Source organism: Gavialis gangeticus, unplaced genomic scaffold (genome assembly GCF_001723915.1).
Source record: "Gavialis gangeticus isolate Ggan-Ray unplaced genomic scaffold, GavGan_comp1, whole genome shotgun sequence".
NCBI lineage: Eukaryota > Metazoa > Chordata > Crocodylia > Gavialidae > Gavialis > Gavialis gangeticus.
The window spans coordinates 28,278,290-28,291,899 of NW_017729022.1; the positions used below are offsets into that span (position 1 = coordinate 28,278,290).

Genomic DNA, 13,610 nt, shown 5'->3' on the forward strand with positions numbered 1-13,610 from the left:
ACCTCTGTTTCTCCCCATAAACTCTGCTCTGTGACAATTTGGTTAGGATGAGCCCAGCAGAGGATACACTCCTTACCCTATCTCTTTAGGTAACCTGAGCTGGATACATTCCTGAGTAAGGGGGGAAACCTGCTCCCTCTGCCTGCGTGACTGGCCTCACACACCTGGGCTAGGAACTGCCATTCTGCCCAGCAACTAGTGATGCATTTCAAATTGGTTGGCTGAAAGCCAACAGGTGCTGGCCTCCATTGGACCAGGTAAATGAGGTCATAAGGTCTATATAAGTTAAGGACTGCCCAGGAGGAGGGGACAGCAGCCATGAGGAAGACTCAGAGAAAGAGAAGAGCTGGACCATCTGAAACTTGCTCTCTCTCTCAAAACTCATGATCAAGGAACTGTCTGCCTCCAGAGGGACTCTCCACCTGCCTCTGGATGATACTTGTGAGTAAGCTACCTGAGATTGAACTAGATATACAGCTTGCAGTAACTCAGATGCACGATCAAAGGCTACTCAGCCATGCCAGCTTGCTCTATGGGATTTCTCTGATATTGCTCTACCCTGTACCCTATTCTAACCCTACCCCATGTAACCAATAAAGTTCTCCTTTGTACCTAGTGTGGGAGACTTATTGGGAGTGGGTCTAGATTATGCCTTGGGGTCCCCTTGGTTCGGCTGACTAAGGGAGACCACTACTTGTGCTTCTGACTGAGGGAAGCATCCCAAGTTCTGGAAGCGAATCAAGTACCCTTGAGGGCTACTAGGCCTGTGTTTCCCAGGGTGCGCAGAGCCAGAATCAAGCCCATCCCTGGGTGGTGGCAGTGTTACCCCCAGGCTAGCGGGTGTGCTCCAGGAAGGGGGTCAGCCAGATGTGAGGTGCCCCCAGGGAGGCACTCGGAGCCTGAAAGGTGGTCGGGTGCAGTAAGGTGGATGGCTCAATGCAGGAGCGCCCCCTACTGGCTGGCCACAATGTCTAACTTCAGTTCAGATGTCTAATTTCAATCACATAAAATAGTATGCTTTAGCTCTTTCTTTCATTCTTTTTTGAGAATGTCATTGTTTATAAGAAATAGAAGTATTTTACTTAAAGCAAGCTACTCTAGATTCCATTCTTTTACACCATGCTGGTTGGAAAATAAGTTTTTCTGAAGGTCAAAAAAATGTCAGGCCTTATCTAAACAAGAAAGTGGTTACTGTCACTCAAAACTAACGTGGATGCCCCAGCTAAGATCTTCACACATAGAGAGCAACCAAGACATCTGAACATGAGAGGAGTTTTTAGACTGGGAATGTCTTTTGTTTAAAAAAAAAATTAAATGCCATATGTGTTATTCCCATCCCAAAGCAAATCAGAGATCCTTAGGTACTGAATCCTTATTTAGGCAAATTGTGATTGCAGCCCTGTGGGGCCCCAGATGAAGTTTAAACACAGATGGCACGTCTACATGAGATGCTTTACTGTGCAGTACATTAATGTACTCTGCAGTAAAGTGTCACTGTCTACAAGTGCTGGCATTTACTGCACAGTAAATTAGTCTACTGAGCAGTTAGTTAGTGCCTATAAATACAGGTGCAGTAGTTACTATGCAGTACCACTCATGTAGACACTGAATGGGAACAAATTAGTGCTGGGACAGGGTCACTCTCTGCTCCCCTCCCCTCCCTCCCTGCCCCTTCCCAGCACTGTGTAGCACCTGGCCTCAAACAGGAGCTGGGAACAAGCAGTGCTAGGACTGGGAGCTCTCTGTTTCCCCACTCAGCTGGGAGCTCACTAGCAGCTGTCCCACAGAGGGCTGACTATCCCACTCCTGGGGAAACCTCACCCAGGAAATCCCTGTCGAGCTAACGGGCAGGTGCCTCAGGAGTGGGACAGCTCTTGGCCAGCCCCCTACTGGATGGGGAATCCCTGCCCAGCTGGCATCTAGCCAGCAGGTGCTCCAGAAGTGGGACAGTTCCCAGCCAGTCCCCTGCTGGGCAGGGAAGACCTGCTGGGCACAGGGCTGACTGGCAGCTATGTGTCCCAATATGCACAGGGCTGGGAGAGCTCTTCTACCTGCCTGTATCCCAGCCTCATGCACATCAGGACCCCTCCCAATGTTCCTCTGGGCCAGAAGACAGCTGTTGCTGCAGCTGGCAGAGCTGTCCTGGCCCTGTGCACTTGGAGATCCCCCTGGCTACTACAAGGGGGGCAGAGCAGGGCAGGAGCAGCCCTGTACTGGGCTGCTCGCACTGGGAGCAAATTTGCTCCCAACAGGGTGGATATGTAGATGTGTTCCCAGGGAAGGATTACTTTACAGTAAAATACTGCATTATTACGTTAATAGCATGTGTACACAGATGGTTGCAGCAGAATCACATCTGCCTTAAGGATGAGTCTCCTTTCTTATATATGCAATTTTCACACATCCATGACTGTAAATTGAACCTGTTGAGCTAATACAATCTACTAGCACAACCAGACTTTTGCAAGGTTAACATATCCAGCAACAGATGAGGTATTCAAAATGATCAATAGAGATAGGCCCAACATGACAAGTTTGGTTCTGTCTCTGAATTTCCACAGTTTTGACCAAATGATTCAGGGAGACTAGCAGTTTGGTTTATCACATTACTCAGAGTAACAAGTTTTAATTCTGGGCTCAAATCCATACTTCACAAAGTGCAAACACACACAAATCCAGGATTTGATCGCCAGTGGCCTATATTAATTTTTACCTATGATAAACACAAAGGCTACAAAGTAAATTTGCAGGGTATGTAGACAAAACCTCTGAGCCTTCCAAATTGTGCCAACTTTTTAAACTCAATAGCAGTACAGAAAGTTGAGGTTATGTGGCCTTCAGGAAGGGTCTTGCAAAGAATAGGTGCAGACCTTGTAACTCACTTGGCTGAACAGAAGAAATGTATATTGCTGAACTTCTATGCTACTTACAAGAATTAGTGGGTGGGTAACAGGGAGCCAGGGGGCTTCTATTACTTTAAAAGGAAGCTGTAGAATGCTGAGCTGGCTGTGTAGGGGCTGCCAGTTTGGGAGCAGACTGCATACTGGGGAGCTGGCTTCCAGCAGACAAGCAGAATAGTAGCCACTCAGAAGAGGCTATCCCTGGGACAAGGAATTCTCTTAGGAAAGAGCTGCAGAACAGCAGAGTGTGTCAGGGCAGGCATCTGGACAGCAGTGAGCTGTGAGAAGACAGGCAGCAAGGAAATGCTCCTGCCTAAGCAATGAGCTGCCCAGCAGGGTAAAGGGCCACACCTGTGGCCAGTTCAGAGAAGTCATCTGACTGGAAGGGGGGTCAGTTTATGGAGCATTTAAGCCTAGGGCCTGAGCCAGGGTGAAGAATCTGGCCCTGCAAGTGGAAGGGTAAAGAGCTCCTGCTGGGTAAGACTGCAGAGGAGTGCATGGCTGATAGACAAGCTACCTGGAACTACCAGTAAGATTGAGTGCCCAAAGGAGATACAACCCGGATAGGCAGAAGCCTTGTGATACAGCCAGTGAGCTGGGATTTATTGTCGGACCCAGTCCAGGGATAGTTTATGTTACTGTGGGCTTACTCTTTTGTTGCAGTTTAGTCTGGTAGTTTGGGTGGGACTACTGGGGAGGCAGAGGTCCTAGCAGTGCCCTGAGCATAGTGGAGATAGGGCCAGTTGACCCAGGGCTCAGAGCAGGACAGAGACAGCACGGAGGTGGAAAAGGATCTGGGAGTCATTATTGACTCCAAGATGAACATGAGTCGGCAATGTGGGGAGGCGGCTAGGAAGGCCAACTGCACCTTGTCGTGCATCCACAGATGCATCTCAAGCAGGTCCAAGGAGGTGATCCTCCCCCTCTATGCGGCACTGGTCAGGCCGCAGCTGGAGTACTGCGTCCAGTTCTGGGCGCCGCACTTTAAGAGGGATGTGGACAGCATCGAGAGGGTCCAGAGGAGGGCCACTCGTATGATCAAGGGACAGCAGGGTAGGTCCTATGAGGAAAGGTTGCGGGACCTGAACCTGTTCAGCCTTCAAAAGAGAAGGCTGAGGGGGGATCTTGTGGCCTGTTATAAACTGGTTAGGGGGGATCAGCAGGCGCTGGGGGAGTCCCTGTTCCCCCGAGCGCCGCAAGGAGTGACCAGGAACAACGGTCACAAGCTGGCGGAGGGAAGGTTTGGACATCAGGAGGCGTTACTTCACAGTCAGGGTGGCTAGGGTCTGGAACCAGCTTCCAAGTGAGGTGGTGCAGGCTCCCACCCTGGGGGTTTTTAAGAGGAGGTTGGATGACCACCTTACTGGGGTCATTTGACCTCAGTACTCTTTCCTGCCATGGCAGGGGTTTGGACTAGATGATCTGCTCAGGTCCCTTCCGACCCTAGAAACTATGAAACTATGAAAGCTAGGAGGGCCAGGGCCTGAGGTAGGGTGGAGATAGGGCCAGGGGGTCCAGTGCCTAATAGGGGCACTAAGGCCAGTGCACAAGCCGATAGCAGGCCTGAAGCCAAGAGAACTGGAACATGAGCCCAAAGGGGAGCAGTAGTGGGTCTGAGGCCAAGCGGGCCAGAGCACAAGCCTGAGAGAGGGGTGACAGCAGGCTTGAGGCCAAGAGGGCCAGAATCAAAGCCTGGAAATCCAGGATAGGTGGAAGTCGGACTAGGGGCTGGAGCCCAGAAGCCTGGCCCAGTGTAGTGGGCTGAGGCAAGATGGTCCAGCTAGAGAAAAAGAGTGGTCAACCATAAGAGCCAAGGTCCTGACAAGAGAACAGAGGCTTGAGATGGCCTGATATTGACATGGGGCAAAGTGTTCCACCTGAGCGATGACTACTAACATGTGTGAGACACAGGTGTAGCTGTAGGGGAGGTCAGAGACCATGGAAATAGCCCTTAAAGTGATCAGTATGCTGGAACACTGATGGGTTAGGGGGCCCACCTACTGCCTGAGGGGCTGGTTTGAGAGCAGTGAGGTCCAGGAGCATGGATGATGCCTCCTCCTGGGACCTTTGCATTTCCATCAATTAACTAGCTACAACAAGATGTAGCAGGCAAGGAGGAAGGAAGGAGACCCAGGGAGCCAGAGTAGGTGCAGGAGCTGCACAGCAACCAGATGGTGTCATGGCCACCCCTGGGGCCTGATGTTGTTACAGGATGGTTTTGTGAAACTTCATGTCACACTGTTTGGTTTAAAAAGCTGACAATTTCTGTAGGCACACCAAAGAATTTACAACCAATGAAATAAACTTACTGGGTTATGGAGTTCAAACAAATGACATTTAAATTCTTTGAACTGGGACATTTTATTTATGGAGATTACCTACATAACCCCTAGCCTTTGTAAATTCACAAGAACCTTAGAGGATTTACAAACTTTATATAGAACTTTGAAGTTGAAATATTAATAGCCAAAGCTTCAGAATTAATCTTCCAATCTTCTAAAGTACAGTCCAATGCATAAGCTGTCAGTAAAAACCAACAGATAAAAGAAACTTGGAGTTTCCACACACATGATATGATATTGCTAAAAAAGTTAGGTAACTTTCCCCAAACCACTTTTCTTTAAAAGCTCATATCTCAAAAATGATATCTCCAGCCATGTGCTGTGATAATAACAAGAGAGTTATAAACATACAGATATCAAACATCCAAAAAATGTTCCCCTTAAAAAAGACTTTCAGATCATAAAGGACATGCTATAATTAATAAAAATAATTCACTGATGGTTGAAGTGAGAGATGCCCTAAGCAGAAGGAGAGGAAGGCATCTGTGAATGCACAGCAGATTTACTGAACCCTTACCTTTAGTTCATGCATACATTTCTGCCCCATAAATCACTACAGAGACGAACTTCATGGCACAGAAGAAAATCAACAATTCTCCTGCATTTGTGTCATTCCATGCCTCTTCCAAAGTGACACTCAATTCAGTGGCAGTAAAGTCATAAAACAGGGATTAGTACTGCAACAAATGCTACTAACTAGATGAATAAAGACAACCCCTGCCCTTTATTGCATTTTAATTACCTCTTGCTCAAGCGTCTCAAAGTTATTTTGAAATATTTGATACTGTGATTCAGTACTTTGCAACTGCTTTGTTGTTTCCACCAGAGTCTGGTTAACAAACACATCAACCTGGAAAACCAAATAATATCATAATATTAATCTACACTGTAAAGCTAACTTTTGGGAAGAATTCATTGAATGCAGTAGAACCGAACAATACCTTAGATCTATACACTGCTCCCAAAATACCTGCTGTGATCTGAAGGATCAGGATCAAAAGCAGTCCAATAAAAAACTAGGAGAAAAGCAAGAGAAAAATTAGTATATTTACCAGCAAAAGACCATTTAGTCTAGTCTTTGGTTGCAAGCTATCATGTACATGAATAAACTGGTATAGTAAATTTACATCTGATTAGAGCTGATCAGATGACTCACCCTGACTCTGGGACAGAGTGGGTGCGTCTACATGAGATGTTTAATGCCCATTACACTAATTCTACTGCACATTAATGCAACTGGCAAAAACATTGCTAATGTGCAATAGATTAATCCAATGGGCATTAAGCGTCACACAAAAGTGTTCATTTGTGCTAATGCGCAGTAGTGCTGATTAAGGTGCATTAAGTTAGTACCTGTTATTACAGGTCCTGAACTGAATGCACTGTAATTATGATACATTAATGAACATGTAGGCATGCTCAGTATGTCTTTTTCCTGTGTGCAAATGCTCTTGGCCCACTTAGATGGTGCTGTGAATGTGCCTCATCCTATATGGAACACCGGAAGATTTTGAGTCTCTGGCAGATACAATATCTCCTAGGGCTGCTCAGTTCATATGGGAACTGAGTCCTCTGGTCCTACCATGGACATAGTAGGTGTTGTTTATCTCCCTAGCACAAATGTTTTGTGTGGCATCATGTGTGGCAAATGGTTTAAATATCTAATCTGCATATTTGCACCCCCTCATATATACCTCAGTTTGTGATTAATACACTGTCCACCTAGAAAGGTTGGGCAAGTTGTTGAGAAACTGTGGCTGGGGCTTACCCGGGGGGAAAGCCATTTGGCTGGTTAGGGTATGGGAAGATGGAAGAAACCTGACAGAAACAAGATGATGTGAGTTGGTTGAGAAGGAAGTTGGGGACTGGAGAAAGACTAGGTGGACCCAGTACTGGGTCCCTTTACCTTTTGTTCCCACTGTTGCTGAGAGTGGCATAATAAACAGAGTTGATGCCAAAGGCAAACCCTGTGGGAAGGGGCATACAGCTCATGGCAGGGGGGATGCAGCACCTTGGTTCTGAGAGCAGGAGGGAAGGGCAGCAGTCTTACCCATGCTGGGAACATCCAAACAGTCCCCAACTGAGCTGCTGCTGCTACCCCACATGCTCTGCCTGCCTTGGCCATTGCCTTTAAAAGTGGCAGCACCAGTAGCCAGGGACTGTTTCAGAGTTCCTGGCATTGCAATGTTGTCAGGACATGGACTCTGTGGACAGACAAGCATGGCCATGAGGTATATACTGCTGCAGATATATCTGCAGCACCATATACCACACAATCAGCTGTTCTCTGCACTGCAAGGTAGCAGCATGGGGGGATAAGGAGGGGTTTGACCCTGGGAGATCCCAGGGTCAAAAAAAATGTGAGAAGTACACACAGGGGCAGCATGTGCTGCCCAAAATCGAAACTTGGCAATCCGGAGCCACACTCTGGCTGCCGACCAGGCTCCAAGCAGCAGAATCACTGCTCCTGCAGCTCCAGAAGGCTCCCAGAACTCCAAGTAAAGCTGCTGGGGCCAGTCCAGTGCTGGCCCCAGCTTTCCCTACCTCACCTGGTTGAAGCATGCTAGAGTGCACATGGCATAGGTGTTCCCCAGGGACAAGTAGCAGAGGCATAAAGTGTGCCACTCCTTCTTCCTGGGGACATAAAATGTCCACATTCATGTGGACGTGGCCTCTGAGGGAGTGATTTTGGCACCTCTTCCTAACTTGGCACCTGGGGCTGGTGCCTCTTTCACTCACCCTTAGTTATGCTACTGTTTGTTGCCACCAACTTCTTCCATGCTGGGATCCAGCATAAAGAAAACCACAAAAGACTGGTTTTGTGGGAGGCCACCGAGTAGCTGTAAGGTTTCAGTGGATAATACGATATTGCTAGATATGACATTGCTAAAAAAGTTAGGGAACTTTCCCCAAACTGTTTTTCTTTAAATGGTCATGTCTCAAAAATGCTGTGTTCAATATTTGGGAACCCACCCCTAACCCCTGAACTTACTTCTGGGAGCTGCCTTTTCAGACAGTGATACAGGGAATGGCACCACTCTATGTGTGTGAGAGACAGAGCTAGAGCATAGGAAACACTTTGGCAACATACAGACATTTAATTTGACAAGGCTATAGAAGTTGTCACTCCCATAAGAGTGCTCCTGGAAAAGCAAAATCTGTACATGCTGGGCATCTCTCAGAAAAGAACAGTCCTCCAGCATTCACACCCTCTCTCTCCCTGTCATCCCCCCCCCGGAAACAGTATATCACTTCCTGGCCTTTGCTGCTCCTGCAAGGAGCAGAACATGCCCCCTTCACAATCCCTACCTTGTACTGCAGGGAAACACAGGCTGACTATAGGCAGTCTGGGGCAGCCAATCAGGGTTTCCCTATGCACTGCTACCATCTGTCACCAGGCAGGAAAAGGGAGCCTGCAGAGCATGCTGAGATGTATGCACAGGAAGAGCTCCTGGCTGTACAGTGTCAGCATTGCAAAGTCTCTGCTATTCAGAGCATCAGCATTCAAATGTCTCTACATGTGACTCTGTAAGTTTCTCTACCAGGGGAACAAAACTGGAAGAATTCTCCCATATTATTTTATTATGTGTACACAGCCCATGTCACAACCATTTGATCAAACAAATGTACCCGAAGCCACAATCAGTATCATTTGCAAGGCACTTTTTCCACTGGCTGACTTTGGCTTGAAAATCTGAGAGGAAGGTCTTCCTTTCTGTGCACCTACCAAGAGCAACATGCACTGGCTTTCCTTTACAGCACCACAGCAGCCCAGGAAACCAAGGACCATAATGATGGAGCCCACTGCTATCAGCAGGTCAACACCTGCAAAGAGGCTACTATCTATATTGAGATCCTGTGAAGAGAGACAAAAACTCAGGTATCAGAAAACCCTTCAAAAAAAAGAGAGAGAGAAAATTATTAGATAATCGAATCCACCCCTTCCCCAAAAGAGAGAGTGAATTTGTATTCAAGGGAAAGGCAAATGAAAGAAATGTGCATAATGATGCATATAGATAAAGCAATCAAGGTACTATTCTCCCTCATGCAAAAGCCCTCAAATAAGCCATATTTTGAAGGTTTCAGTGGGTTATTGTCTTTGTTCTGACCTTCTGCACAGGGTCAATTTCACTCTCGGTGAATAAACAAAGATCTCCTGTCTTAAAACCATTTTTCATTCTGTTTTCAGCCAGTGAAGCTTTGTTTTTAGTGTGAGTAGCAAAACTGATCATCTGGAAAAATTTTTCCATGTTCATATTAATCTAATGGTGAAAGAAAGTTCTTTGTTGTGACCCATACATGCATTCTACTACTGCTCCTATGACAGCACTCTTCAGAATAGAATTGGATGCATTGGAAAGAAACATAGGGTATATTTCCAAAGCTGATTTTTTTTTTTAAGCTGGTCCTCCAGTACTATCCTAAGGGATGAGGTCTGCGTTTTCATGTATATGATATTTAACCAAGCAGTTGCTAAAGTTCAACATAATTATAGCAAATTATTCAGTTCCCAAGGGCATGAGTACGGCCTTAGCCCAAACTGAGAAAAATCTTCAAAGAATATTTTCCTATGTGGCTGTTGGCAAGATTAGTACAAAAGTCTGGAAAGGGTCCCATTTATTTTTTGATGGAAATAGCAAAGGTATATAGACAATACAGGAATGCACTGTTCCTTCCTTTTCCAAATTGAACCAAATCTCTTGATCTTTACCCTTAGAGAATTCTCTTCACCTAGCGCCAAGTCCTGAAGTCCTAGCTCAGTTATTGCTCAGGCAGATTATACATGGACCCTGAACAGGAGCTTTGCCTGAATGAAAACTGTAAAAAGTAGGTAAGGACTTCAAGATCTGTCTCCAAATTTTACTTCTAAGCTAAAAAGATTTCACTGCTTCAAACTTGGTGTTCAGTTCAGAGAAACAGGTCAGCACGTGCTTTAATTCCCAAGTATAAATGTTTTCCTGAGTCAAGACCTTATAGAACGTGATTATAGTTAGTGTGCCCCCAGCTATGCAAGATCAGCTGAGGAAGCAATCAGCCAACCAAGCAAGTATGACAACTTGAGTCTCTATAAAATGAGACAAAATTTCAAAATTTTTATGTAAAAAAAGAAGGTCAAAGGTAGGGACATATTCCCAAGTCCCCACCACCAAGGGAATACATACAAATTATGGGCAGAATTTATATACCTAAGGAATCTCCATTATAAGTTGCTAGTTAATTCTTTCAGGTCTTTATATACACTGTAAAAGTGGAGAGTTCACTCTGAGACTGATTTGATACTACACAGACATCACCCAGTGATAGAAAATATATCAAACTAAAGACCGGGGGGGGAGGGGGGTTGTTTTTTTTGTTTTGTTTTTTATGAGGAAACACATTGATCAAAGACATAATTTCCTTCGACTGGTAAAAAACACGCCATCTCATGGTATGGCAACAGAATGGCAATCAGAAGCCTTGGTGCTTAATAAGCCCCACAGGATCAGAGACGCTGCAAAAAATATATATTTCCATGGCATGGACAACCAAGGTTTAATTCCAGAACCAGGAATCATTTTGAGGACAAAGTGGCTTACATAAAGTTTCAAAGTTATTCATTTCCCCGTGGCCCAAGACCATGCATGAATGAACAGAGTTGTGTTACCAAAACATTTTTCACCTTCTTACTGTATGTAGTCAAACAGAGAAGTATAGAGTGTATATATCAACTTTTCTAGTGAACCCGTCCTCTCTCTGGAACTAGGATCTCTATAGGCAAATGGCAGAGCCCCCATGAGAATGATGCTAGTTGAGCTGAGGCTACAAACAGATGTCGCATTTCCTGGAAAAAAATATTTTATCCCAAGACAATACAACTGCTTAGGTGTCTGTGTCCATTGTCTCAAAACAAACCCTTAAGTGGTTCATAGGATAAAAATTGCTAACAGTTTGTCCCAGGGCAACACCAAGTGCGCCTGAACAGAGGTCCCAAGATTGTATCATTGAATCAATGATAAAGAAGCAGCAGTGCATTTAGCCTCTCACTAAACCCTAAATAGAAAGGCAATGTGTATACAGTAAAATCTTTGTTATCTGGCATCCCCAGAGTAAGGGGATTGCCGGTTATGTAAAAGTCCCATTTATCTGAAATAACCCAGTAGGGATTTTCAGATAATGCAGAGCGGGGGAGAGGGGGAGGCCGCACATGGAGCTGGGGGTGGCAGCAGCCACACATGGAGCAATGGCAGCACAGGTGGTGGATGGCAGCAGTGGCCATTATGTGTGAGCTCCGGCCGAACCGGAAATTCCGGTTAATAGCATTTCTGGTTACTTAAATGCTGGATAACAAAGATTTTACTGTATATGCCAATCCTGGGACATGCACATTTTTAAAGTTCTTTTAGAAACAAAGGAAGTAATTTATGCTTTATGTAAAAGCTAAAATTTCTAATGAAATAAACTACTATACTGCTAAGGAGGAATTAGAACAAGTATCCACTGGAAAAAATGTAAGTTCCCTTGAGTATAATTAACTCTCTCTGAAAAAACACCTTCAAACAATGATCTTAAAAGAGTCGAGTAGTTATCTAGGTCCTGATCATTCTGTAAAAGTAAACTCAGTGTCACAACTCATTTACTTCAGTGGGAACAAGAACAGGATCATGATTTCTACAACTGAACTTAAAGTGGCTTTGTCCCAAACCTTGGAAAACTATAAAACAGTACCACCGAAAGAAATGTAACATGCAGTCAGCTCTGAAATAGTTGTATTCATTATTCCTGGCCACCTGCATTGATCCTTCTAGTGTAATTTTATAAATCATAACTTGGTTACTCTGTAGACACAGAAATCACCCCATTGACTCGACTGAAGAGCCTGGGAGACAAATGCAGCAAAAGAGTGTTTCTATGGCTGACTCAGTGCTTTGACATTTTCTTAGTGAGGAAAAAAAGAGAGGTGTTGTAGGGCAGAATACAGTTACCTCCTGAGCATCTTTGTTTACACGTATCCATATGGAGACACCCAAAATAACACAGCCACACACCTATGGGGAAAGAGAAAACAGATCAACAGTCTCAAAATAAAGTTCAATATCAAATTTTACCAGATGCCTGCAAAATTGCTGAAACTGTCTGGCAAAGTGATGGAAGCATCAATGAAAGCAATCCAGGACCCAGATTCACAGCCAGAAAGCCTCATATGGATAGTTAAATCCTAACTGCCAGAGAAACCCACATTTCTGTGATGATTTATGTATGTAGCCTGGAAATCTGTGGGATGAGATGGCTGATATAAATCTTTATCATATGTAGAGAGAATAATATTGGGACATAACTACAAGGAACATTGCTGTACGTCTCACAGCAATAGGATACTTGAAATTTCAAATGCAGAACTGGGTGGAAATTTTCTTTTTTTCTCATACAATTTTCTTACCCTGAGAACAGTACATTTCTAGAATTTCCTACTCCCCTACTGCAACCCACAGGAGGAGATTTAGCTATGATACTGATATCATTCCCATTGCTGTAGGGGCTGAGAGCCTTTTTCATGTATTCAACCTTACAAGTAGGTGGTAAACTAAGGAAGCTATATAATCCCATTTCACTGTTTACAGAGAAGTTAATAGTATCATAGTTTCATAGCTGGTAGGGTCAGAAGGGACCTGAGCAGATCAGCAAGTCCAGCCCCCTGCCATGGGCAGAAAAGAATGCTGGAGTCAAACGAACCCGGCAAGGTGATTATCTAGTCTCCTTCTGAAGACCCCCAGGGTAGGAGCCAGCACCACTTCCCTTGGAAGTTGGTTCCAGGTCCTAGCTGCCCTGACTGTGAAGTAGCGCCTCCTGATGTCTAGCCTGAATCTACTCTCTGTCAACTTATGGCTGTTGTTCCTTGTTACTCCCAGTAGTGCTCGGGAGAACAGAGACTCTCCCATTGCCTGCTGGTCTCCCTTGCCCAGTTTATAGATGGCCACTAGATCCCCCCTCAGCCTTCTTTTGTGGAGGCTGAACAGGGTCAGGTCTCAAAGCCTCTTCTCATAGGGTCTGCCCTGCTGCCCCTGATCATGCAAGTGGCCCTCCTCTGGACCCTCTTGATGCTGGCCACATCCCTCCTGAAGTGCAGCACCCAGAACTGGACGCAGTACTCCAACTGCCGCCTGACCAGTGCCACATAGAGGGGAAGGATCACCTCTTTGGACCTGCTCGAGAGGCATCTGTGGATGCATGACAAGGTGCGGTTTGCCTTCCTAACTACCTCCCCACACTGCCGGCCCATGTTCATCTTGGAGTCAATGATGACTCCAAGATCCTTTTCCGCCTCCGTGCTGACAAGAGGGGAGTTCCCTAACCTGTAGGTATGGTGCCGGTTCTTCCTCCCCAGGTGCAT

The 13,610-nt window shown here is 45.5% G+C and overlaps 1 protein-coding gene across 2 annotated transcripts in view; it reads right to left on the reverse strand.

The window, feature by feature from the left end:
• Window positions 1-13,610, reverse strand: part of TSPAN8 (tetraspanin 8) — a 46,046-nt gene that overhangs the window by 18,825 nt on the left and 13,611 nt on the right. Inside the window, exons 2-5 of one of the 2 annotated variants that reach the window (XM_019514732.1) lie at window positions 12,205-12,267; window positions 8,970-9,098; window positions 6,184-6,258; window positions 5,985-6,092 (exon numbers count right to left, since the gene is read on the reverse strand). In XM_019514732.1, coding sequence (XP_019370277.1) covers window positions 5,985-6,092; window positions 6,184-6,258; window positions 8,970-9,098; window positions 12,205-12,267 — 375 coding nt within the window. The remainder of the gene's footprint in view (window positions 1-5,984; window positions 6,093-6,183; window positions 6,259-8,969; window positions 9,099-12,204; window positions 12,268-13,610) is intronic. The other variant, XM_019514733.1, reaches the window with a different exon arrangement.